The sequence below is a fragment of the Rhamphochromis longiceps genome, linkage group LG15 (genome assembly GCF_057381845.1).
Source record: "Rhamphochromis longiceps isolate RC_006_pf linkage group LG15, R_longiceps_female_GT1.1, whole genome shotgun sequence".
NCBI lineage: Eukaryota > Metazoa > Chordata > Actinopteri > Cichliformes > Cichlidae > Rhamphochromis > Rhamphochromis longiceps.
The window spans coordinates 36,936,910-36,963,738 of NC_140571.1; the positions used below are offsets into that span (position 1 = coordinate 36,936,910).

The 26,829-nt window shown below is 37.9% G+C and overlaps 1 protein-coding gene and 1 long non-coding RNA gene across 4 annotated transcripts in view; one reads left to right on the forward strand and one right to left on the reverse strand.

Annotated features, from left to right (window-relative positions):
• LOC146653089 (E3 ubiquitin-protein ligase rnf213-alpha-like) overlaps window positions 1-26,829 on the reverse strand; it is a 72,940-nt gene that overhangs the window by 25,647 nt on the left and 20,464 nt on the right. For all 3 annotated transcript variants that reach the window (XM_085383297.1, XM_085383296.1, XM_085383295.1), the window contains 28 exons: window positions 26,290-26,449; window positions 25,992-26,209; window positions 23,989-24,126; window positions 23,494-23,646; window positions 22,166-23,402; window positions 19,816-20,000; window positions 19,506-19,661; window positions 15,799-19,362; window positions 15,073-15,203; window positions 13,500-13,595; window positions 13,278-13,399; window positions 12,931-13,044; window positions 12,764-12,813; window positions 12,088-12,238; window positions 11,034-11,169; window positions 10,617-10,802; window positions 9,578-9,702; window positions 9,312-9,472; window positions 8,547-8,747; window positions 8,204-8,391; window positions 6,919-7,039; window positions 6,457-6,557; window positions 6,175-6,354; window positions 5,178-5,323; window positions 4,875-4,977; window positions 4,570-4,684; window positions 3,814-4,018; window positions 3,539-3,729 (listed from right to left, as the gene is read on the reverse strand). In XM_085383297.1, coding sequence (XP_085239423.1) covers window positions 3,539-3,729; window positions 3,814-4,018; window positions 4,570-4,684; window positions 4,875-4,977; window positions 5,178-5,323; window positions 6,175-6,354; window positions 6,457-6,557; window positions 6,919-7,039; window positions 8,204-8,391; window positions 8,547-8,747; window positions 9,312-9,472; window positions 9,578-9,702; window positions 10,617-10,802; window positions 11,034-11,169; window positions 12,088-12,238; window positions 12,764-12,813; window positions 12,931-13,044; window positions 13,278-13,399; window positions 13,500-13,595; window positions 15,073-15,203; window positions 15,799-19,362; window positions 19,506-19,661; window positions 19,816-20,000; window positions 22,166-23,402; window positions 23,494-23,646; window positions 23,989-24,126; window positions 25,992-26,209; window positions 26,290-26,449 — 8,634 coding nt within the window. The remainder of the gene's footprint in view (window positions 1-3,538; window positions 3,730-3,813; window positions 4,019-4,569; window positions 4,685-4,874; window positions 4,978-5,177; window positions 5,324-6,174; window positions 6,355-6,456; window positions 6,558-6,918; window positions 7,040-8,203; window positions 8,392-8,546; window positions 8,748-9,311; window positions 9,473-9,577; window positions 9,703-10,616; window positions 10,803-11,033; window positions 11,170-12,087; window positions 12,239-12,763; window positions 12,814-12,930; window positions 13,045-13,277; window positions 13,400-13,499; window positions 13,596-15,072; window positions 15,204-15,798; window positions 19,363-19,505; window positions 19,662-19,815; window positions 20,001-22,165; window positions 23,403-23,493; window positions 23,647-23,988; window positions 24,127-25,991; window positions 26,210-26,289; window positions 26,450-26,829) is intronic.
• LOC146653091 (uncharacterized) lies at window positions 959-2,221 on the forward strand. The gene is made up of 2 exons (XR_014907724.1): window positions 959-1,354; window positions 1,827-2,221. It is a non-coding gene; the product is annotated as an uncharacterized LOC146653091 (long non-coding RNA).

Below are 26,829 nucleotides of genomic sequence, written 5' to 3' on the forward strand. Positions count from 1 at the left end.
TAACCGCTTCTAAATTGGAAGAAGGAGACAGAGTTTTAGTGCGTGCTGTACGCCTAAGAGGGAAACATAAGCTTGCTGATAAGTGGGAGTCAGATGTTTATGTGGTGGTAAAGCAGGCGGGAGATCTCCCAGTTTACACAATAAAACCTGAGAACAGAGACGCTCCTTGGCGAACTGTCCATCGAGATCTCCTACTCCCTTGTGGTTTTGTCACACCCACTAAGGAGAAGCCTGTTATGACAAACTCCACACGCAAGCCTGTAACACGGCAATCAGCTAAACAGTATGATGAGACTGAACCTTCTGAGACAGAGGAGGATACCGTTTGGTTTCGTGAGAGGCGTCCCAGAGAAACCATTCGATTCACCACATTGTACGAGATTCCAAAATCATCCCCTGACACCGATGATGGTGAGGCAGCACAGATAAATTTAACTGAAGACTGCTTAGCTGTTAATGATACGGTAGTCAGAGAAGACTTGTCTCATGGAAATGCAGAAATCATTTTGGAGGATACTGCCTTGGATGCCGTGAGTGAAAAACGCTCAGCTGCTGATGTACCTGGAAGTGGAAATGACTTAGCAGACACATCCACCTTTCAGGGAGATGTTCTTCTAAGCAGAGAAGACTCTGACAGTGAGCCTGAGGCCTTTAACAAAGAAGATTCACAACAGAGCGTGGAAGGTGATAAAACGGACACTCTTCGACGTTCAGTGAGGAATAGAGGTCCGCCAGAAAGACTGCAGTACACCCAGTTGGGTAATCCACTGATATCTATTGTGCAATCCTTATTCCAAGGCTTGAGCTTAGCTTTTACTGATGCTTTGCAAGAGAGTAAGGAGGTTGGAACTTACCAGGAGCCACTCTCTCAAGTGGTGAGGTCACAGCCATCTCCCATGCAAAGGGACTTGCATGAATTTAGGAGGGGAGAGTGTAGCCCAGTGGCAAACAGATGGAATTAGAGACTGTTTATTGTAATTATTATTAAAGGTGTTTTATTTTGTTCAGTTAAAAGCACTCATGATTGGAGAGAGACTCTAAAGAAAAAATCCAAATTATTTTGTATGGAATTGCATTATTTGTGTTATTTATTTATTTATTTATTTATTTTGTTTCTCAAAGGTTATTTTTTGACCTGGATACAAATGCAGTCCAACCAATGGGATTGTTTGTCCCGCCTTGTTTTTCATGTTTGGTTGCGCTGCTAAGGCTGCTTAGACCACACGCGCCATAGCAGTACCTGTGGGGAAAACGTGGTAGCTGTTGAAACAGCGAAGCTGTTGGTGTCTGCTTGATTAGCCGCCAGATTTGGATAGCCGAAGCTAGTTTTATGAATACGAAGTGCTTTGCACTGGTGAGTAACGAAACTGTTATAGCCGCTGATCGGCATCCTGAAATGTTAATGTTGTTCGCTTCAAAAAACAAACGCTAATGGTGACGGTACTATGCAAGTAGCTAGCGAGTGTGCTAAACGCTCACTCCCGTTGTTAAGCGTTAGTTGAGAACTTATTAGCTGTTGTTAGGTTAAGGAAAAAACAGTATGTCTATCTGTTGTATTGAAATGTTTTATTGTGTTACTTTTATTCATCACTGTTGTTACTTGACCGTGAGCAGAGTATATTGAGTTTGCTGCTTTTAATGAGCAGTGTGAATTGCTTTAATGATTGGTGATAGCTACATTGCCATGTAATGAAAACGTTTAGAATTTGATTAGTTGTACAACATTAGAAATTGAAACACATTTTGTTCATGATTTATACTTTAAACAGAAGTGTTAGTTAAGTGTGAACCGTGTTCATTTGAAGTAATTCTGACCTCACTCTTAGGTCAGGTTTTTTGAGTTGGAGAAAGGAGCCGAGACTCCTCGGAGAACATTGGATTACAGACTTTGTGGAAATCTGCAGAAGAGGAATAATTTTCCATTGCAATGGATGGCGAGCCACAGCCCATTTGGAATTGAATCTTGAAGTCTGGTTGCCTGAACTGTGGTAGGACAAAACAGTGCAAACCATACATCGATCGTGGACTGAACTCACACCAATAACTCACCAGATCACCAAACAGGCCTGATCTGGATCCTATTGACACTTTAAAAGACCCGGGTCTAACATTCTTTTCTTTTTTATTTTGGGTATCTGTGCGCGCACACACAATTTTGGTTGTTATTGTAAAGGCAATACAGTGCACAAATTTCAAATACAGTTGAACTATTGCTTCATCATTTGCAGTTGTGTTTTCATTGTGGTTACCCATCCTCTGGGCTCCTGTCGTTCCTGAAATCTTCTGATTTGCCCATTGTTTATATATTTTGTTACATACTGGTTACAGTACCATCTGTGCAGTCTGTAATTCAGTTGAAGAAAGATGTTGAATCTATTTAATTATTCTTGAAAAATAATTTATTTCTGTGCATTTCTTTTCACACTGCATCAAATTAAAGTTGATTACGTCGATTAAGCATTATGAGGTGGGGGGTGGTTCCCTATTTTTTTTTTTTTGCTGGGAGTTTATAACCCTATTAGTTAAGTTGCTTACTCTTTAAAATACCAGAATAGGGAGGATGGAGTAGGTTTATGTTTGTTAGATTGATCAGTATTGCTGAACCATGAAATATTTTGGGTGTAGTGTATTTTTTGCATACAGGTGTAACAGAATAGCTTTAGTGTTTTTTTTTTTTTAAAACTTGAGTATGAACTTATACAAAAGGCAGCAAGATATTTAAAAAAAAACCAACAGTTTTATTGATTAAAAAACACACTATATCGGATTCATTACGGTATCGGCCGATATCCAAATTTATAATATCGGTATTGGTATCGGACATAAAAAAGTGGTATCGTGCCATCTCTAACCTTGACCTCCCGGTCTGCTATCAAGCTGGTGTGTAACAAACGTCTCAGAAAATGTCAGAGCACTTTTGCAAATATGTGATGTTTTGATAAATCAAGCAGATATTTGAAGTTTACAGAGCTACATTCTCTCCTGAAAATAACTTAAAAGTTTATTTTGTGATCTAGAAAGAGTAGTATTTAAAAGTTTTTAGTGTTTGAGTTTTGGATGAAACGCATTCTGGGATATTTGGCTGTACCAAGTCCACACAAGTCATAACCAATGCATGCTCGATAAAACGGAAGGAGCGAGAGCACATCTGGAAATTTTTATCGTTCTCAGCTTGATGCGTACTTTGAATTGGAACAGTACTTGGTCTCCGACAGATGACATATCACAAGTTCACGAGAACGGAGGAACACACAAGTACACATATTGAGACACAGCCCCGCCATTACTCCAATGACTGTCCTTTAGTATTTTTCCATCCCCCTCCCAACAACAACCCAGTATAAACGTTTCTACCTCTTATCATTCACCTGATACTACGGCTTACACTTCTGTCTAAAATGTTGTATGGTCTTTACCTTATATAATAAAGTGCTATGAAATAACTTTTGATGTAATTTCATACTCTGGAGAAAAGTACATGAATTTATTTTTTGACTCATATTTTTGCCAGTAAAATAACTCATGACTGTTGAAGTACCTGCTGATGTATCTCTTCAGGGAAAAGCCAGAAGAACTCAGGTTGTTTCACCATTGTTTGAACGTACTCAACACCCTGTGATTCGCTGAGCTTGCGGATGAGGTAAACACGGTACCAGTTATTCCCACTGTCCTCACAGAGCTTTATCACCATGTTTAGAAAATCTTCTGCTCCATCTGGGACATGGTTGCCTGCAACAATGACAGACTGGTTGTTTTAGTTCCTAAGCACTGGAAACTATAGTAGCGCAATGCAGTAGTGAAGTTATATCTCACCTGACAGTCTATCACTGATGAGCTGGGAAGCCATGATGAGGGTCACACGCAGTCGGGCAATATGCTGGAGGTGTTGAATAGAGACTGTTGCTGGAGCAGAAGTGACTTCAGCCAAAAAGGACTGCAGGAACTGTGTTTCATTAATGAAACACTGTAACTCTGCAGCTTTGTTGCCCTCCTGAGGCATTTTCTCCCAGATGGAGTCCTGCAAATATCACCAGTTAACTGTCACTTCATCTGACGTCTATCAGCAACAAGCAAAAAAACCAAGGACTTTGTCATACTGCTGGTATTCAAACTGTGCCCTGTTCAGATATAGCTGGATAACTACATATGTTTGAGAATACATAAACAACTCCTGTATACTGAAACTACTTTTACATTTACATTAAATCCAGCACAGAGGACTCCTCCTTCTGCTGATCACTAGTTTAAGTTTCATTCCAGAAGGAGAATATTTACATTATGTTAGTGGGTTTCACGTTCATGTTCACAACTATAAGTAAAAAAAAGACCAAACAGTAGAAAACAGAATTTCAGATGTCCTTTTAGAGACTTTTGTTTTTGGAGAATAATACATGCTCCCTAAAAGGTTGTGGTTATTCTTTAGTTACCACTTGCTTTAGAAAAATAAAATAAAAAGTCTTTATAAATCCTTTTTTATTCCTAAAAAGGAGAAACCTTCTTCTCATCAGTTTATTTGTGTAATGTAACACTATTAAATGCAATTTCCAAAGGTTTTCTTTCTAGTTTTACCTCCAAACAGTTGATGTATAAGGCATAGAGCTCTGTTTTATCAACATCATCAACAAATCTGCTTTCTTCAACAGATGACAAATGCTGCTGCAAATATTTCATGACCTCTTCAAAGCTGAAACACAGTTAGGTCAATCATAGAGGGTAAGGTAAACAAGTTCAAGTCTTTTCACACATTTTATCACTAAACATGCAAAATTCCCAATGCTGAGAAACTTTTCAACACTGCTCAAAACATTGAAACATCTATGTTAATTCAGACTAAGAGTAATTGTACAGTGACATATTTATAGTAGGATGCCTACCTGAATTTCAGTAGCAGTTTGAGAATTACAGATCGCACAACTGGGTTTTTATCTGGAGACTCGTCAAAAGGTGATAAAGCTTTGGTGTGAATCTCTTTCTGATCTGTTTGGAAAATAATCTAAAGTTAACATTAAAAAAGACCAATAGTAATTTATTCTAGCAGATTTTGATCACTTTTTTGTAATTTTTGAAATCTGGAAGAAAATGATTTATATTATTTATGGTTGTAGTGATCACATGAGAAATTATCCCTGGATTCCAGATTCTTTAGAGAAGAAGGTGAAAAACCCCCAAAGTGGTACCTGTCTCCGTCATCAGGTAGGAAAAAAGGTGTGCGATGACACCTCCATCTGGAGGTGTATTGTCCTTGAAGCACATAGTAGAGAGCAGATCAATAAAGAAACTGTTGCAACGTTGCCTGAATCCTGCATTTTTCTTGATAGATGCTCTGGAGAGATACAAAATGTAAATTAAGCATAATGTATATGCACTATGCCAAACGTTAAGCTTTGTAACCTGATTCCCCAGAACTGATTCTCTCTCAGGATCTCAATGTGCTTACTGATACTGTGTTTTATGCACACTACAAAACAATATTTTTAATTATAAAGTGAAACTCTTGAGATTGAGACTCTCTTTTGCAAGAGTGTCCTGGGATGACATAGCATTAACTTAGCTTTTATTTTCAAGGCAGAAGAAACCTGAGCTCCCAGAGAAAACCTTCACAAGCACAGGTCAAATATGCAACCTCAACAAAGAACAACCTTACCCAGGTTTGACCCCATGACCATGTTGCTGTGAGGCAAAAGTGCTAAGCAACAAGCCACTGTACGTCTTCTATATTTGAAAATGTTGTAGAATGAATGGGTGACACATCGATTATAAGTGGCAGCCTGTAACTATATTTCATAAAGGCAAATATGGCAATCCTGCCATAACAGTTGAACCAGGGAAGGGGCAAAAGGAGCCGATCTTGTTACCCTGACGCATACAGACAGTAGTAGGTTCCACCTGTGTGATGTTTTGCATATCTACTTATTATCATTTAGGTAATTCCTTCAAATACTCTAGTAGGATAAGCCTGTAACACGTATCATGTCAGCACTCTGGATTGAACCTTTGCTGAAGCCTTAAGATTGAAAAACTTTGCAAATACTCTTTAAGTTTAAAGCTGTTTAAGGTATTTCTGAGAAGGTTGTAATATAAAGCAGCTGTATAGTTATGAATGTGAAAAACAGCCAATTCCTGTGAATGTTTACACATGCGTTATCAGCTATTTACACAAATAAACAATCTCACCTTGTGTCTTCAGAAACATGTGGCTGGAAGTCATCTGGTAATTGTTGGCGGCAGGTGGGACAGAACGCCTGTCCTGCATCAAGGCTTTCCTTGATACACGTTAAGCAGTAGATGTGATAGCATGGCAGCCCCACTGGTTCTAGAGGCTCTCTCATGCACACCCCACATTCACCTCCAAACCTTCAGGAAAATGCAACCAACATCAATCAAATTACCTTTAAATTCTTCCATATTTCATATAAATTCATTTAAAGGCCAGCTTAAAGCAAGACAAGGCTTTACCTGAAAATCTGATTAGTTGCCCCCTGTTTACAGGACTTCAGGACTTCAACTACTGCTTCAAAAGCCTGTGTAGACTTTACATCCGAGTTTGTCTCCACAGCCTTAAACATAGGTTAAAATAATAAAGAACACAGTAATTATAATCATTATATTAATTTATTTAAGACAGAAGAACAAAAAAATCTTATGCCCAACTAAGGTGCTTTGTCTCATTAAAACAGACTTCTGTGCAATATGGACAGGTTACAGACAAAAAGAGTGCCTCCATCATCTTGCGTAGGCGAAATTGCTGATGTATTGGAGAATACAGAGGTCTTTTCATTTTGTAAATTAAACCTAAATCAAACAATTTGCGCTGAATAATGATTGGTTATTTGACTAGGTGTGACTGTGACCTTTGATTTAAAACAAAACAAAACATAAACTAAAAACAAACACACACATATACACAAACACACTTACTCTACTAAGGGTTTTAATGTGGTTCAGGACCAGTGTCCTGAGCTGATTGTCTTCATTTTGGAAACCCAGCATCAAATGTTCCACAAACAACGAGAGGATGTAGATGCGCTTCCAACCATGACTGCAAAATATTACAGACCATGATCAAAGTTAGTATGTTCTTGATTATATATATATATATATATATATATATATATATATATACATACACTAATGATAGACTAATGATATGAGCTGTGTCATATCATCCTGGTCATTTTTATGTGATATAAAATATTTATGCTTCAAACAACAAGATAAGCTTAGGCACGACTGAGCTCCGTGCCAGCCTCTAAAGACAATTGAGTAAAAAACATGGAGCTACTTAAATGACCAATAACAAAGCAGAGTACAAAATATGGAAGACTATGAAGAAGGAGACACTAGTAGCTGTTGATGTGCCACCCAAATGTAAACAACTGACTCAACAAGCTACACTTGCTAATTATCAGGAAGAGCCAGCGGTGAATGGAAACTTATGCTGTGGTCAAATAGTGGTAAAGCAGGACAAGAAGTTGGCTGAAAAGCTTGACCCAACATACAATGTCCCAAATAGAAAATAATTTTCAGTTTTATTATGTGATGATACTGTGCAGCATTGCAGAATTACACAGTTGAGTTGAGTTACAGTTAGTGTTCAACTAGTACTAGTGGTTATTACATACTTAGAATTTCCAGGAAGATATTACATAGGCTACTTTTGTGCTTACATTTGACTTATACTGGGTCATTTATACTGGCAATATATTCACACTTAAAATGAGATTGTGCCATCATTGACAGCAGCTCATTGGAAAAGAGGACAATGCCCTTTATTTTGTTTGCACTAATACATGTTGCTGCCCGCAAGCTGCAATCACACAAAAAAAAAGTTCAGTTTTTTGTTTCTATATCATCAGAAATATCATTATTACAGATTTTCTTATAATGTTTTGACATAACTTTAGGGCTATATCACCCACCCCTACAGCACTATCAAAGTCAGCATTTTACACCTGTGCTAGGATTTACTAAACATGTTGGTTAGCAATGGGGGGAAGCATAAGTTGACACTTTAATGTCCCAGATCTTATGTTTAAATAGGTGTGCTACATCTTTGCTAAAATAAGAATATACTGCATTAAAAAATCCCCATAACTTTAAGTCATAACAATAAATAACTACAAAAATCTTTCGCAGTTTCTTTCAGTCAACACTAGAGAGAACTGGGCAACAAAATTCTACTTTCACTGCATCAGTATCTTACCTGACGTCACGGAGTACTTTCTTGCAGTGCTCACCATATTGTTGAAGATTATTTTGAGAGCAAATCAATTCCAGTGAAGCCTGCACTTTCTTCACCTTCCTCAGCCAATGCTGGCAGCGGATATCACTCTCTAAATTACAAGGTTCCAGGCTTTCAACACATGCCGTGGCTGCATAGACATCCAAAACCTACAGCAGAACAAAACAGTTTGTAAGTGATTAAGCAGTTTTCTAATATTTATAATATCCTTTGAATAGTTCTATGATTGTTAAAAATATCCACACCCTAAAGGCAATTTTATAAATAAATTCTCAGAGCACCAGGAATGAAGAAATACACTTACCATTTCAGGACAACGTCTAATTTGCTGGTTTCTTTGCAAAGGTGAAACAATTTCAGTGTGTAGAGAAATCATCCGTGAAAGGTTCTGAAGACGGCTTTGGCAAAAATGATAGGCAATGTGGATGAGCGGTAGAGAAAGCTCATCATCTCGTTTTTGTCTCTGTATTTCGTCAACACAGCTGGCCATGGCCTGACAAAGTAGCTGAGGAGTAAAGGCCCAAGTAGATTACTGACACAATATTTGTTTGGAATATTAGCAACTTAAACTGGCATTACATTTAATGTATTATTTTGATTGAAAAAATTCCGAATGATTATGTCCCACTCTGAGCCATGTAAAGCATCAAATACAAAGTGTAATTAACAAAGCATTGCTTTGATCTGCTCCACATTGTTGCTATGCATTATAATACTTCCACACTCATTCCAGCAAGCTTATATTTGAACCTTTAAAGTTACCTTTAATGATTCGTTTTTACCAGTACTTTGATGAAAAGATTTAGCTACTCCTAATTGCTCCACTATATTAGAGTGTAGTAAACTGGACGGTTGTGACAACTGAGAAAAGTTTGTGCAGTGATTTTTTTCTTCTTATTGGATTTTATGTTGTTGGGTAGTGGGATTTACCTCAAACCAAAGGTAACATTAATCGAACATAAGCATTTTCAAGAAAACATGAAGCAAGCCTACCGTATATTTGAGGAAATGAAAAGTCACATTGTACTAATGGAGACAGTTATTGTGCATTTTCCTTCATTCATCTCACCTCTAATTTTTCATCTGATGCCACTTTCATGGTCATGGAAACAAAATCCTGCAGGTACTTTTTGAAAAATTCTTTTTTCAATTTTTCATTCACATTTTTTGCCATGTAAGTGCCAAGTGGAGTTTTCAAGAACAAATCATGGAAATCCCCAAACGAATGCTCTGTAAGAAAAATTTAAAAAGGTAAGAGTTCCATTAATATATTAGGATTCAATTTAAAAAAAGGTTTAAACTAACAATTAAAGCACAACTTCAAGGCATATTTACTTTGATGTTTTGATTGTCTTGCTTGCATCATGAGCCCATCTAGGAAGTCTTTGATCCACCAACTGAATGGCATGCGGCAGCACATGGTGTGGCCACCTGTGATGTGGCTTTGTACCATTAATACTCTGTAAAAGTAAGAGGGCCAAGATTAAATTTTTTTTTACAAATGCTATTTTTAAATAGATGATGTGCCAGAAAATTAACCACTTTGACAAGAGTAATTTTACCACTGATCATTTAAAAAGACTGTCCCTTACAAAACCCCAAAGTCACACAATTTGCACTGAATACACTGACCAGCTACTTAATTAGTTACAATTGTTCAGCTGCTCATTAACTTTCTAATCAGCCAAAGACAGTAACTCAGTGCATTTAGACAAAACAACCTGATCATCAATTGGTATTTTAAAACATAATCATTGCTAGGGTTGCATCTCTGAACACAAACACATCAAATCTTAAAGCAGGTGGGCTTCTAAAGCTGCAGAAGACAACACTGGATACAATTCCTGTTAGCTAAGAACAAGAAAGTGAGGCTACCATTTGTATGAACTTGCCAAAGCTGGAGAGTGTCAAATTCTTCTATTGCACCCTTATGGATCCATCCTACTTTGTATCAATAGTTCCAGCTGCTGCTGGTGTAATGGTGTGGGAGATATCCTTTGGCCAAACCATGGGCCCCTTAGTACCAACTACATGTAATTTAAAGACCATAGCCTACGTATTACAGGTGACAATGTTCATTCCTTTGTGATGACAGTGTACCCATCTGATGGCTGCTTTGCACTATGTCACAAATATCAAATCATCACAAACTGGTTTCTTGAGCATGAGAAAGAATTCTCTGCACTCAAATGGCCTCCACAGTTACCAAATTTCAATCCAATAGATGTGGGAGATTGACATCAGAGATGTGCAACCAACAAATTTTCATCAACTGTGTGATGCTATCATATCAATATGCACAAGAATTAGGCAGTTCTGAAGGCAAAGGGGTCCAATCTGATATGAGCAAATACCATAACCAAAAGATACCTACTTGTTTTCCACCCTCACATACGGCACACTGAGCATCTCTTTGTTCCCAAAAATTTCAAGCCAGAGATTCCTGATATCTTCTTCATCATCCAAGAGAAGGTCCATATTGCAGTCTCGGTCAATGATTGAGACCAAGTAGGCCAGAAGTGGAGTGACAACCGCTTGGATTTTCCTCCACAGTGTGTGTCTGAAAGAAATATTCATGCAACTTTCATAAAATCAGCCTGACATCTGCTGATATCAACCCAGGGTTACAGGTGAGACAAGTAACTGTTGTATCTTGTTTGGAGTTGCGTATTTTACATTTGACATAAAATGTATTTCAATAAATGATGAATAAGTGATTTAATGAAATACACCCCCCCGGCAAAAAAAAGAGAAAAAAGTATGGCATGAGGCAAATGTTACAGAAACTTACAGAAATGTCCCTCCTTCTTGAAGAGAAATGACATTAGATGCCTCATTCAGGACCCAGCTTTTTGGATTGGGGATGTTGACCTCATAATCCTTTAACAGTGAGTGAAGACGCTTCCTCACAATTTCTGCAAACACTCCTTGAAAACAAAATTAATTTATGTCATCACATTTTTTCATCAAAATGCATTTTGGCTGCAGTTTCATTGTAGCTGTCCATAACACTGACCCTACTGCGAGGTAAATATGAATCTGTGAGTTTTGTTTGAAACTTGTGTCTTAAGTTGCCATGTAAAACGGGCTGACTGTTAGCTGCGATTAGCCGCTAACTTAGCCTAGTATGTTTGCTTAGCTCATGTCCTGCTCTGTACTCATGTATTTAGCAAATGTTAATATTGCTGACAGAGTATGTAACAGTATGCAAATCGGCATTTAGCAGGGTTATTTAATTCAGTAGGAGGACACAGAGGTCTTTGCTGGCAGGCCAGAGAGGTCCCTTCTGTTTTTCTTATGTGTTAACGTGAGAATATGTGAATACAGCAACTGTGAGTGCTGCTGCTGTGCCTTGCTGGTGGCCTTGACCCAGTTTCCCCGACTAGCCCCTTGAACTGCCTGGAGCCATGAGTACTGTTGTTTGCACGTGCTTTTATTTTAGTGCTTGGCAACAAGTGAAGCGGCCATGTTGTTTTAGGTCCCAACGCACCCGAGCCACGACTCAGGCCTGCAACAAGGTGTTTGTTAATACAGAAAGACTGTTGCAGTTAAGGTGTGTGTGTCGGTGAGAGTGTGTGTGGGCCCACCATATTATTTAATTATTTGGTTACAGTTGATATTAGATACCTTACCTTTTGTGTTATTGGAGCTAATCATTACTAAAGTGGAGTTGAATTTATAATTGACCTGCTTGTCTGTGGTTCATTTCCATATAGTCTATTTTATTGCACATGTCATGTCACAAGCATCAAAAAGGGAGTATCAGTAGTAAGTAACAAGAGGAACCCAGGACCCCTCTCAATAGAATGTGGGACGGGTGTTACATTTACATCATTATTTTCTACCTTGAGTATAATTTCCATCCAGAAGAGTGAGCAGATTTTCAACCCTCTTGGTGCTAAATTCTCCACTGTCCACTTCATCTCTCAGCATGCTCACTGCACTCTGCACACAACTTCTCACCAGATCTGTAGTATCAAATACATCTTCCAAAACCTGAAAAAAATTATTACAAAATAATTGTGAATTATTATTAATAAGAAAATGAATAGTAATGATTAACACACACAACATTTAAACCACTGCTTACTGCTATCACAGCATTCTCAGAAGAGTAACTGTCAAGTGGGTGGGATATATTAGTCAACCAGTGAGACTGTCTTACATAACTCAGAATCAAAGATTTTCTGACAGATGCAGCTGTTTGAATTCAAAAAAACATTAAAAAAAAAAATTCAATTTTTTTTCCCATATTGATATCATTGTAATATTTTAAATATCATCACTGGATATTGGATTGGATTGGATTTTATCTATTTCAGCACTGACAAATATGTTTAGTAGTTACACTGAATAAGCCTGGTACCACTGATTAAAAGTTTTGAAAAAAGAAGACAATAAATGTAAAAGAGGGAAAGTGGTAATAAATATTAAACCTTCTCAGAGATGAATAAACTGTCCTTTGGTCGTGTGGAAATACCGATATTCTATCAAGGTTTAAATGTGGTAAATAACACTTACAGTGGATTCAGCTATTTGTGGTACACCGGTGTAATCTTCTGTCTCCATGGCTTGGAAAAAAGAATTATTATTATTATTATTATAATTATTATTATTATTATTATTATTATTAGTAGTAGTAGTAGTAGTATACAAAATATTCCACAGGAAAAAAAATGGTGATTTACCCTCAGGTGGATCTTCAAAAAGATCACTGATGCGTTGGTTTTTCAAAGAAAGAACATCTGAAACAAACTCTTTTGATCTTCTGAGATCATCGATGTGAACAGATCTCCAAGGACCTGAAAAGGTATGAATAAAAAAGACACAGTTAACTGTTGTCCTCTGTGAACACTCAGTTTTTTGATGTTGACGTTTAATGTGTTACATAACACATTAAACATGAAACATGTTTATTAAAATATATATTAACATTAAAACATCACAAATTCGCTGACATGAAATAAAACCTTTGCTTTGCGTGTGTGTGTGTGTTTGTCTGTGTGTGTGTGTGTCTGTGTGTGGCAGGACTAACCGCCTTGAAAACCAACATAGGTCGTCCCACCCTCCATTCGAGGTAGCTTGATGACAAAGTACACAAACGTCTTCATGTCATCAGTAGTGTCATACTTGTTTATTTCATTGAAGCATGAATATCTTTGAAATTCAAACAAGAAAGTAAAAGAGAAAATTAGAAATTTTGCACTAATGTTAGCAAATTAAATAAAAGTCATTATCGGATGATCTTCCTGCTCACTTGGCTGAAGAAAGAATATTCCTTCTGTGGGAGCCTTCATCATACTCCGCTTGGATAATAAGCACTTTGTCTGCAAGTGTTGAGCCCAGAAATTCCCTAGTATTGAGACATATATTAAAACATATATTTGAATAAACACAACAATAACTAAGTGGTATGTGGATCCATACATCTACTCACTATAATAGACACTAGGGGTGCAACAATACTCGTATCGATATTGAACCGTTTGATACAGTGCTTTCGGTTTGCTACACATATGTATCGAACAATACAAATTTTTTAATTTATTTGATCAACTTTTCTTCTGACGATGCTGTCTGTGTTGAGAGCTCAGTGGATCTGCGTTCGAATACTCCGCCTAGGCTGCACTGTCGAGCGCAGATCCACTGAGTGCAGCGCAAGCTAGCAAGACAGAAGTTAAGCTCTCCTTGCAACATGGGAAATTGAACCTCCCCCACCCTCATTCAGATGTGGCCTTTGGAACTATTTTGGTCTTCATGTGAAGTATGACCCTGAAGTTAAGCGCGTCACGGACAAAAGTAAAACAGTATGTCGGATGCGCCACGCAATGCTCAATTACATTCAATTCAATTCAATTCAATTTTATTTATATAGCGCCAAATCACAACAAAAGTCGCCTCAAGGCACTTCATAGATACAGAGAAAAACCCAACAATCATATGACCCCCTATGAGCAAGCACTTTGGCGACAGTGGGAAGGAAAAACTCCCTTTTAACAGGAAGAAACCTCCGGCAGAACCAGGCTCAGGGAGGGGCGGCCATCTGCTGCGACCGGTTGGGTGGGAACTACTGCGTTAGCACAGTTAGCTCGTTGACGCCGTCCAGCCCCACGCACGGGGCGATCCGTGGTAGCTCGTTAACGGAGATTTGCCGTGTTGTGGCTTTAACGTCATTTCAAAGAGATTAACGCTGACAGCACTAGTGGGAACACAACGAATATGACTGCACATTTACTCCAACATCATCCTAGTGCAAAGACAAGTGGAAGCAGACAAAAACAACAAGCACGCATGCTACAAACTTTTACCCGAGTCATTTAGACAGCCGTTAGCACATGATTCTCCTTATGGGGACCTGATATGTTTAACATGTTGCTGAGAATATAGCCCAGAAGAAGCGTATAGTATAGCTTTTATTTTTTGAAAAAGCCATTTCTCTTTAATAAACTCTCTTTTCCAAAGATGAGTATTTCTCGATCAGATATATTTATTATTTTATCCCTTTGTTGTTTCAGCAACATTAAATTTAAAAACTGTACGTTTGAGTTAAAATATATATTTCTAATTTTAATAAATGACAAATTAAAAAAGCATGAACATTTTCTTGTATCGAAAAAATATCAAACCGTGACACCAAAGTATCGAACCGAACCGAACCTTGAATGTTATGTATCGTTGCACCCCTAATAGACACCATTAATTTTAATTGATTATAATAAGAAAGATCACAAGATATAAAAGCATAAGGGTGTAAAAAAAAAGACAGGTGATCAGTTTAATTAAAATGAACACTAGCAGATGATTTATTTATTTATATTATGAATGCATACCTGATTTTCTTGAGGAAAGAGTACTCAGTATCAAACTGCTGGAGTGATAGCAGCTGTACAGCATCCAGCTGTATCTGGTTCTGCAGCTGTTGAGTGTCTGTTGCAGTGAGCAGCCTGGAAAAGGTTGTAACCTTGAGAATAGAAAAGAACCAAGAATGACAAAATGACAAAAAAAGACAAGCCACATTTTGTGTATTTTCATGTCTCCTTCATGTGTCATTATATGTAATTAATAAAGCATTCCACAAACTATTTGGTATTGTTTATACACAGTTTCAGGTTTTCCTCACATTTAGTTAGCCACGTGAAATTCTAACTGTCTTTTAACAAAACCAAATAAGAATTATACTGAAGCCTTAAAAAAATCTTAACTAGTGCTTCTACTTTCCATGATAATATGAAAGAATGAAAAAGCAAACTTGAAAAACCGTTAGCAGAAATAGTGTGAGAAATTAAGAGTATATTAAGTAAAAACTAGTTGTAATATGAAGAACATATTTTTCTTTAAAAACTTACTCTCAGTGCAAATAAAGAGTCCTGACATCAACCTGACATCAACACCCAACATATGCCCATAATGACACTTAATATTCCTTCTTTTGAACTAAAAATTATAGCAGTTTCAACGGGCCTAGAATTCAAGACAGATTATCAATACTTGGTTTAAACAAGTTACAAAGTTATTCGGTTGCTGTGTAATATTTGAAAGCAAACAAAAAAAATTACCTCAGTGAATAAGAAGTGTGACTGTTCAGGCTGCTGGGTGTGATACACAATGTAGTCTCCCAGTGAACTGTGCATTGCTTCTTTAACAAACTCTTGCATTAAATGCTCTCGTTCCTCATCAGGCAGTTTGGATTTTTCCAAACGAACCACTGAGTCCAGAGTGGCACAGTTGAGCAGAATGTCTTTGGCTTGGTTCAGAGTGACCTGAGCATCAGTCTTAGTACTCTCACGCTCTGTTACTTGCATGACCACAGAGGAACAAGTGTCTGAGTGGTAGCCGATGAACACATCACTTGGATCATACTCCTTTTCTGAGGAGTAACTACTTAAGGAGACAAAATCATTAACCCATTCCTCCAGTTGTCTGGCAATCATCTTCTGTTCCTCTGTGAGGACAGTGTTGATGTCAAGGTAGTGTTTCTCCAATCTGTTAATGAGTGGTATTGGAAACTGCTCATAAACCACTTCCTTCTCTTCAATGACGATGAGCCTGAAGTTTTGGTGAACTCTGCATTTCACACGATGTGTTCCTAAACCAAGATCAACATAATTTTGACCTCCGAGGGTCACATAGTACTGATTTAGAGCATCGTACAGACTTTCATACAGATTTTGAAGGTTGAGAAGCACAACTGTCTGTCCTGTCTCCATGCACACTTTGACACGGTTTATGTTCCTGCAAATCTGTGTGTATTCCTGATCTTTCGGGAAACTCGACCCAAAGATTATCTCTGGGCGGATTTGATGAGAGCAGAATATCTGTTGGAGAATCTGAAGAGCAGCAAAGTTTTTTGTAAGTACTAAAAGGTAACGACTTTCCTCCATTTTGGAAGCTGGACAGATGCTTTGCTCAACCATATCAATAGTTGTGATATTAGTATTAGAAAAGTCAGTTCCGACTTCTGTGCTGAATATGTCAATTACATCAACATCATCTTTTCCGCTAAAGTTTCGCAGGACTGCTCCGGTGATCTGATCTGCAGTAGGACGCTTATTAGACGTTTTGGTAATTGAAAATAACATTTTTATCAGACTGTAGAAATCTCGCAGACCAAAAAATCCTTTGCCTTTCTTGCATATTGTCATATATGCTTTTGCAAATGGCTCAAAGAGACGATTAATCTTTTCAAGAACATGTTGATCAGAGGAGCAGATTCCTGTGGCACTTTTGATGAGCTCTTGTTTATTTAAATCTCCACGGGACACAAAAATTCCACGATTCATCTTGGCAGGATCCAGTGCCCAGTTGGAAATTCCAATGAACCCAACCCTTTTATGAGGTTTTGGCTCATCATCAACACAACCCTCTTCCAGTAATGGGTGCAGTGCTTTCAGTGGCATTTTCGGGGAATCCTCAGCCAATCCAATCTCATCAAGAACAACTACTGAAATATATTCATCCAGGTTTTTGCTTTCTTGAAAGCGGGCACATTGCTTGAATGTATTGATGATTCCTTCAGGAGTTGAATGAGGGCTACACTGGAAAGACACCAGATGTATTTGCTTGAGCTTTTTGTAGAGGTCAGAATGTGATGTAGGACCCTGCATTGCGTCCGCAACTAGAGTTTTAGATAGTGATTTGGAGCTTCCTGGTTTTCCAACAATAAAAAGGGGAATTCTTAGCTCAATGCAGACCACCATCATGAAAAAGTTCTCTTTCAAAGCCTCATTTCTGGCTATTGTCTCAGCCATGGGTACACCATTGAGCAGGAGGTCCTGCATGAGTTGAATTTCCTGCATTATTCTCTGTGGTTTATACTCATCAGGAAGAATTTGGCTGATAGTTTTCAGATATTTGTTTTTGCTCTCCAAACAGGACTGATAGCACACTCCAGTAGCCATCAAGAGTGACCAGATTACTCTGTCACTAGCAGGTAGTTTTTTTTGTCTGTGTGATTGCTGCTGTAAAAAGGCTTTTAGAGCTTCAGCAAACATTGGGTGATTTTTGTGGAACCACAGAAATACTTGCATGCAACGTTCAACATCTCTCAGACTGACAAAGCTGCATTCATCTTTCCTCTCTCTCATGAACTTTTGCGATGACGATAACACTTTAATTATTGTTGGGATATAGTTTTTGTCAATCGCGCTGGCCTTCACCTGTCTTTGTACTATTTGTTCAATGTACATTTGCTCTGTTGTGTCATTGAGCTGTCCAAAATCCCAAACAAGAGGTATCATGCTGGGTGGTAACACATGAACACGATACACAAGCTGGCGGAGAGGGATGGAGCCAAGTCTGTCTTCAGTCTCCTCAGCCCGAACCCGGTAACCCAGTCCTGATGCTTCCAGTCGCTTGATCATCTGGTCTGTATGTTTTCTGTAAGGGTTGCAGGCTGCAATTATCTGTAAGCCTGTATTAGAGCAAAACTCTTGTCCCTGCACTGAATTATCACAAAGGATCTCCTTGATGCTACTGATGGCTTCTGTGGTGTTTGCCTCATCAAAGAAAAGAACTGAGTCAAGATCATGATTCTCTTTATTGGTCCTTGCAAGAGTTTCAGCTTCCTTCACTTTCTCATAAATCATTTCTGATGTAGTTCCTCCATGAACTTTGACCAGTTTCATGTTTTCTGCTGGTGCTCCACATCTTCTTAGTTCACACATAAATTTTATCAGCCTTGTTTTACCGCATCCTGTCTCCCCCATTATGATGACAGGAATGCCACACCTGAATCTCATATGAATTGCCATCATTTTGAGGATATTGTCAGTGGTCAGTTCATATGTTACATCGGGATCTGTTGGCCACTTGATGCCAAGCACACTGCACAGATGCTCAATCTTGTCAGCTCTAGGAAGCTGATCAAAGTCTGCATTGAAAGGAACTCTCTGATGTTTTAAGCCATTGTACAGCTGTTGAGTCATGATGTTCTTCTTAATCACTTCTTCTGTCAAAGGATTTACTGCATCAACCCCTTTCTGGCCATTGGGCCTAAGATGAAATCCAATGAATGTCATGGACATGTGGTCATCATTAAAAAAGATGTATGGATGTGGCTCTGATTCCCACCTTTTTCTAATGAGGAATGGAGCTAAGTCTTTTTCTTTTAGTCCACTGATGTCAATGTGTTGCTTCCCTGGGCTCTGGTCAGTGATGCATAGTGATGGTGTTGCAAAGTCTTTGGACATCAAGATCATGAACTCAACCACAAAGTTTTTGAACCCACAAAGAGTGTCTCCAACCAACTCAAATTTACAGAAATCTGAATTCTCACAGTCTTTCAACTGAAGATTAAGAAACCACACAAAGTTACGCAGCTCTGCCCATGATGGATCGATTATACCACAATTGATTAAGAGTATCTGAAGACACTTTGCATGAGTCCCTTCAATGCCTCGGTAAGTAAAGTTGTCAAGACTGTCATTGTTGTGAAAACGTGTGAGGTACTGGTATGGTCTTTGATAAGCTTCACTCCTGAAACATTCATCATCCATGAGGGGGCCATCACAGTCCATGTCTGGATTTTGCTCTTTCTGCATTTCCAAAGTCATAACCTCTTTTGGTGGACGGCAAAACACCTTTGGGAAAACATCCAAGAATGCAAAGTTTTCCTTTCGTCCCTAAAAGTATATAAATATATAATTAAGTTTAGAACATTCAGGTCTATTCTCAATCTTAATATCATCTTCTCCTACAAGCTGCAAATCGCAAGTTCAGCAATTATCTGTATATAAACTGTACAAGCAGTAAAATCTCCACTCACTGATTTGGTGGCACATCTGTTCTGATCATTTGTGGTTTCTAGTAATTCAATGATATATAAGTGGTTCTGGCTGCAGTGCCACATCTGTCCATCTGAATCCATCAGGTACCGCAAAAAGAATAGCTTGAATATCAGCTCATTCAGGCCTTTTTGCACCTATAAACAACGTATGAGAAAAAAAAAATCGGTATTACTAGATAAAGCAATTTATGACTAGCTAAGGGATTCTCAAAGAATCAAAATTTAGATTTAAATTGAATAATTCCATAAATAATAGCACTTTTACTATGGCTACTTAAAAATTACTTACCGAAGATGTGACATCAAAGTGAAACACCTTAATATCATTTTGTTGTGGTGTGTCATACAAAAACTGAAGAATCTTGTTATCATCAACCTCATATTCAGTTAGTCTGATGCACTTCTTAAATGGCATTCCTTGTGTGGCACATTTCTTTAGCTTTTCATACAGTCTTTGGACATACAGTGACTTGCCTAAAATGGTAGAATAACAATCTATTAACTGGTTGACAGAAATCATGTCAATAATTGTATTTTTCACACAACGCAAGATACAATTCAGTACCCTGTTTTCTATATACAGTGGGGCAAAAAAGTATTTAGTCAGCCACCGATTGTGCAAGTTCCCCCACTTAAAATGATGACAGAGGTCAGTAATTTGCACCAGAGGTACACTTCAACTGTGAGAGACAGAATGTGAAAAAAAAATCCATGAATCCACATGGTAGGATTTGTAAAGAATTTATTCGTAAATTAGGGTGGAAAATAAGTATTTGGTCAATAACAAAAATACAACTCAATACTTTGTAACATAACCTTTGTTGGCAATAACAGAGGTCAAACGTTTACTATAGGTCTTTACCAGGTTTGCACACACAGTAGCTGGTATTTTGGTCCATTCCTCCATGCAGATCTTCTCGAGAGCAGTGATGTTTTGGGGCTGTCGCCGAGCAACACGGACTTTCAACTCCCGCCACAGATTTTTTATGGGGTTGAGGTCTGGAGACTGGCTAGGCCACTCCAGGACTTTCAAATGCTTCTTATGGAGCCACTCCTTTGTTGCCCGGGCGGTGTGTTTTGGATCATTGTCATGTTGGAAGACCCAGCCTCGTTTCATCTTCAAAGTTCTCACTGATGGAAGGAGGTGTTGGCTCAAAATCTCACGATACATGGCCCCATTCATTCTGTCCTTAACACGGATCAGTCGTCCTGTCCCCTTGGCAGAAAAACAGCCCCATAGCATGATGTTTCCACCCCCATGCTTCACAGTAGGTATGGTGTTCTTGGGATGCAACTCAGTATTCTTCTTCCTCCAAACACGACGAGTTGAGTTTATACCAAAACGTTCTACTTTGGTTTCATCTGACCACATGACATTCTCCCAATCCTCTGCTGTATCATCCATGTGCTCTCTGGCAAACTTCAGATGGGCCTGGACATGCACTGGCTTCAGCAGCGGAACACGTCTGGCACTGCGGGATTTGATTCCCTGCCGTTGTAGTGTGTTACTGATGGTGACCTTTGTTACTTTGGTCCCAGCTCTCTGCAGGTCATTCACCAGGTCCCCCCGTGTGGTTCTGGGATCTTTGCTCACCGTTCTCATGATCATTTTGACCCCACGGGACGAGATCTTGCGTGGAGCCCCAGATCGAGGGAGATTATCAGTGGTCTTGTATGTCTTCCATTTTCTGATGATTGCTCCCACAGTTGATTTTTTCACACCAAGCTGCTTGCCTATTGTAGATTCACTCTTCCCAGTCTGGTGCAGGTCTACAATACTTTTCCTGGTGTCCTTCGAAAGCTCTTTGGTCTTGGCCATGGCGGAGTTTGGAGTCTGACTGTTTGAGGCTGTGGACAGGTGTCTTTTATACAGATGATGGGTTCAAACAGGTGCCATTCATACAGGTAACGAGTGGGAGACAGAAAAGCTTCTTACAGAAGACGTTACAGGTCTGTGAGAGCCAGAGATTTTCCTTGTTTGAGGTGACCAAATACTTATTTTCCACCCTAATTTATGAATAAATTCTTTACAAATCCTACCATGTGAATTCATGGATTTTTTTTTCACATTCTGTCTCTCACAGTTGAAGTGTACCTCTGGTGCAAATTACTGACCTCTGTCATCATTTTAAGTGGGGGAACTTGCACAATCGGTGGCTGACTAAATACTTTTTTGCCCCACTGTAAATACTGCAAACTTATAATATTTATTCTAAAACGTATTTCAAAGATATTTACACTTGTTGTCAGTATTAAAGTAACTGCTAAGCATTACTGGACCTTTTAAAGTAAAATAACTGAAATCTGAAAGTTGCTGTATGCTGTGTAAATAACTATGTTATTAAATTACAACAAACATGCTTTAAGATGGATTTTAAAGGAGTGTACCACTTTAACAAAATTACATGGGGTTCCCTAAAAAATATGTGATAAAGGAACTACATATTGTCTTTATCTATAGTAGATGATATTGCAAAATGCATGAATAAAACCTTAATAAAGTCTGGATTAAAGCTTTTAGAGCAAATTTATGCATAAACGTAAAAAGAGATGTATTTTTTAAGGTTTTATTGATGTCCTATCTTAACAATTATTTTACATAATGGATTGATGGAGAGAAAGTCACATTTAAAACTCACCAACTCCTGCACGACTGGAAGCAACAATACCCAGAGAATGGCCACCTTTGAACATGGCGTTCTTGTAATCTGAGGTAACGATGTAATGAAGGGACAAGTACTGCTGGATCTTTTCCAGTGGCTCTTGTGGCACAAAGTCTGTTTTGTACTGACTGAAGGCAGTAGGGATATAAGTGTGCTCTCTATCAGAGCTGCAAAAGATCACTAGCCTGTAATCCTTTTTATGGGAATGCAGTTTCTGAAAACACTTTTCCATTGCACAGCTAACATCATAGGAAAGCTGGTCTGCCCACAGCATTGTGTAAATCTTCTGGCCAGTGTCACCTGATGTGAGGCATCTTCTCAGGAAAAGCTCTACTTGTTCATAAGATGTTGAAGGGGTACACAAAAGCACTTCATCATAAGTTGGCAATGGCTCAAAGTCACTGGTCATGTACAAGCAGATACTTGAAGTCAGGATCTCATCATGTTGGCAGATTATGAGATTAGGTTGTTTTGACTTTAGGCCTTTTGGAAACTCCCTTCTGAGTGAATGGTCTTTCGTCTCTGAGAGTACCGGTTCATCTTCCAACTCATTCTGATTTCGGTTTTCTGTCATCAACTGCAAGAGACGTCCTAAACTCCTAATGTCTAGTAAGTCATGGAAAAATATTTCCTTGTTTTTCATGTAGCCATTCCACAACTCCTCCAACTCTTTCAATCCAAGAGCCTTGTCTGCTTCATCTGCTGAGTCACTGTCATGTGCAAAATGACTAACACTGGGTGACGATGGCTCACTGTGTTCATTATCCCTTTTGCCATATTGGTTATAAAACCTTCTCCAAATACTCCGGACATCTGATGTTGTGCAGTTTGCTTTGATAAAAGAAAGCATCATCAGTGCTCTGTCTTCGAGTTCTGCATTCATGTTTGTTGGAATCAGAACACTGCACAAGTAGAATATTTGTTCTGCTGTGAAGTAGTTTAAGTAGTAGTGGTTAAATCTCTGTGTGTCCATGAAGTTTTGCCAGTCATCAAGAAACATCTCCATCTTCTTGGATAGAGCTGTAAGCTGTTCAACTAAACTTCCATTTACTTGGAAGCCACACAGGGTCTTGCAAAACCTAATTTCCATAATGATACATGGGTCACTCTGAGTTTTACAAAAAATCTTAGCTTCCCAACACCTGAAAAGTGGGTTCCCTGCAGTGTGAAGGTCTACAAATGCTTTGGCAAATCTTTGGATGTTTTCAAACACCTGAATATGAAGAAGAAATTAGATTACAGGTGACATAAAAATATAAGCTATTGTTAAAACATCAATGTAGCAAATGATAACAAAATCATACCTCAGTGAAGCGCTCCACTTCGCTCTGATTTTGTTGCTTTTTTCCAGACATAAGCATAAGTTTATTTTGCAGTTCTTTCAGGTCCTCATAGGTATATGTCATATTTGCATGTCCATCCTCAATTTGCATGGTCAGTGAATTCTCCAAAGCAATCTATAAAGGGAAGAATCAAAAATGATTACTGTAGAAGTGTGTTTGTCCTTCGACCGAGAAACTATGATACCATTAGTACAGTGAAAGGTTAACAGGAAAATCAGCTTAAAGGGGAACTTATCTAAAAAATGTGTTGTTAAAATATGTTTGTTTCTTAGAATTTATAATAATAATTTAATATAATACTCAAATAAAATTACAAAGAAATTCACATAAAAGGTGACACTTACTATTACAAGAAAAAGTTTTACAATGTTTTATTGTAAAACTAATTTTTATTCTAAAACTATATTTTATTTATTTTGAAATTATACAACACTGACATGTAATTCATTTGTGTACCTTTTTCTGGTTTTGTGCCTTGATAAAATATATTCCCCTTTCATTGATGGATGTAGCCAGAGACAGAGATGAAAATTCAACAGATCCATGGCTTTCTCTAACAGTTGTTAACCAGTCCAGGTGGCGTGAAGTATCCCGCTGAAATGAGACATCAAACAAAACAATTTATGTATTTCTAGGTGGACTAAATGTTTTCATAAATGTCCAATAAAATAACTGAAGATGAGTTAACTGGAAATATGTATTCCAGATTACGGACATGGTAAATCAAAAGAGATAACCCGAGCAAATACGGGTCTTTCACAAGGTGACATATCACAGACTGTAGTTTTTCTTTTTATGTACTTGGTTTGTGGCAGTGGTTTAGTAATTATTTTGCTGTATACTGACTTCCAAATAAATCCTTTTATTGAGAAGGCTTCCTTCCCAAAATAATGCCTTAATTTGTGTAATCTACATTATTTGGATTTGCTATTTGACTGCTCCCACTCCTGATGAAGGTGAGGATGAGTAGTATTGTAGCCACTTTGGCATTCAGAATCAGTTAAGTAATAAGAGTGTTATTGTGCCACATTAAATTATATTTGGCAAACCTGAAAGAATTGGGCAAGAGACCATTTTTAAAGAAGTCACTGTACATGTTCAACAACGGGCCAGCTAAAATTTCTTGGGATTCTCTATAAAACTCAGCACATAAACTGTCTGGTCCCGCTACTTTACTCACAAGCATTTTAAAAAGGAATAATCTTTTTTTAACATTGAGGAGAGAATTCCGTGTTTTTCCACAGTCCAGTTTGCAATCTGTAAATTCAGTGGACTCTTTCAAAAAGCAGCTGAAAACGTATCCTTTTAAATTGACAGTCAGGCTATAGTTTTTCACTTTTTTGGTGTCATTTTATTCCTGGTCTAATGTTTTTTGCATTGTTGGTTTTATTTACAGAGAGATGCCTTTTGATTTTTTGAAAGTCACTCTATAAATAAATAAATGTACTTACTAAGCCCATATAGAAAAGTCTAAGGAGCTTGGAAAGAAAAGCTTTACTGAGTGAATGGATTAAATGCAGAGAGAATAATTTCCCCAAGGGAATCAATAAAGTATACATTATCATTATTATTAAAGGAAGCCCTTAAAACATGTAATCTTTGCTGACTCATCAAGTCAGCAAAGATGCACAGAAAAGAAGGTCAGACACCATCTAGGGAAGATCAGAAAGACAAAGCAACAATGTTGTCATCCCCTATGTAGCTGGTTTATCAGAAAAACTCAGGGGAGTCTTTTCCAAGCATGACATCCCAGTGTACTTCAGACCCAGCCACAAACTCAGAAAAAAAAAAACAGGTTCATCCCAAAGACAAAACTCCTAAACACAAACTTAATAATGTAGTGTATGCTGTACAGTGTAATGAGGAATGCTCAGACCTCTACATTGGAGTGACCAAACAACCACGTCATAAACGCATGGCACAACATTGAAGAGCCACCTCCACAGGACAAGACTTGGCTTTCTGTCTACATCTAAAGGACAAAGGTCACTCTTTCAAGGATAGGGGTCTATGTCCCTCTTGAAGGACACTCCCCTAGGAGCTAAATCTGGGACTCTCCACCAATTGACCTTAGAACTGAAGAAGCGTCTTGGATGAGCGGTGACATGTCTTCAAGCAACTTAAAGAAGTCCAGATGCTTTTCTTTCCAAGTTCCTTAGACCACGATGACCTGGATGACTGAGAACCTTCACAGCCCATATAGCAAAATTCATCCACAGTAGTCAGACCGTTCCTTAACTAAATCCAACCTCAGACTACTGATTATATTGTTAATATAGATTAGTATCAGTAATATCTATATTAAGAAATATCTTTTAAATACCCTATGATATTTAAAAGAAGCAAGGTTTTTAATTTTTTAACAGCTTCAGTGATAAATCAGGACATATTCTTAATGTTAGTACTTCTATCCATTTATAGCAGTGATGTTAGTTATATTTCATAAAGGAAGGTCTTACCAGCTTCTTGGGTATATCTTTGTCATTATCAAGTGCCTTCCACAATTTTGCAAGTGACTCATTGAATTTCTGAAAATCAGAATCCTGCTTCAGGTCATACAGCATGGACGAGAAACCAAGGACAGCATCATGAAAGCAGGCCACTCGATCGACATCCATGTCATTTTCTCCAGCAGAGATTGATGCCAGGTCAACAAAAACTTTCAGCTCATTGATATCTGCAGTTACAAGTATTCTTTAGTTGTTATGAAATTCTATATGTAATTGTTAATGATAAAAAAAATAGAATATTTTATACCTTTAAGTTCTTTTTTAATCCACTGGATAAAATCTTTACTCTGGAGGAATTTTTGAAGACATTCCTTGCGACTGTCTGTAATGCCTTTAAGAATATTTTTTGCATTTATGAAAGCATCATCAATGCAGTTCAGGTTGTTTTTCTTGAAGCTGGAGTCATTCTGAAAAATATACAATGATATTAAATCCCACAAAAATGTATTTTATAGAAGAGTATTTATACCCCCAAATAAATGTTTTATGATGGTTGTTTAAATCACGCACATTTCATGTCTGTCATTCTTTTAGAATATTTTACATCTGAGAACAAGATCAAAATGATTTTTAACAGTGTCTGTTGTTCAACATGATCACTAATGGATGATAATTTATCTTAATAACTCAATTATATAATATATATCAAGAATATATTTTCTTCAGCTGAACATGACTGGATTCATCCATCAAAGGAGTCAAAAGTAAGTCAAATGTGAATATTTTGCAGGTAAGTGCTAGAGTTTATTTCAATTACCTTGTTTTTAATAATATTAAGTAATTTTAA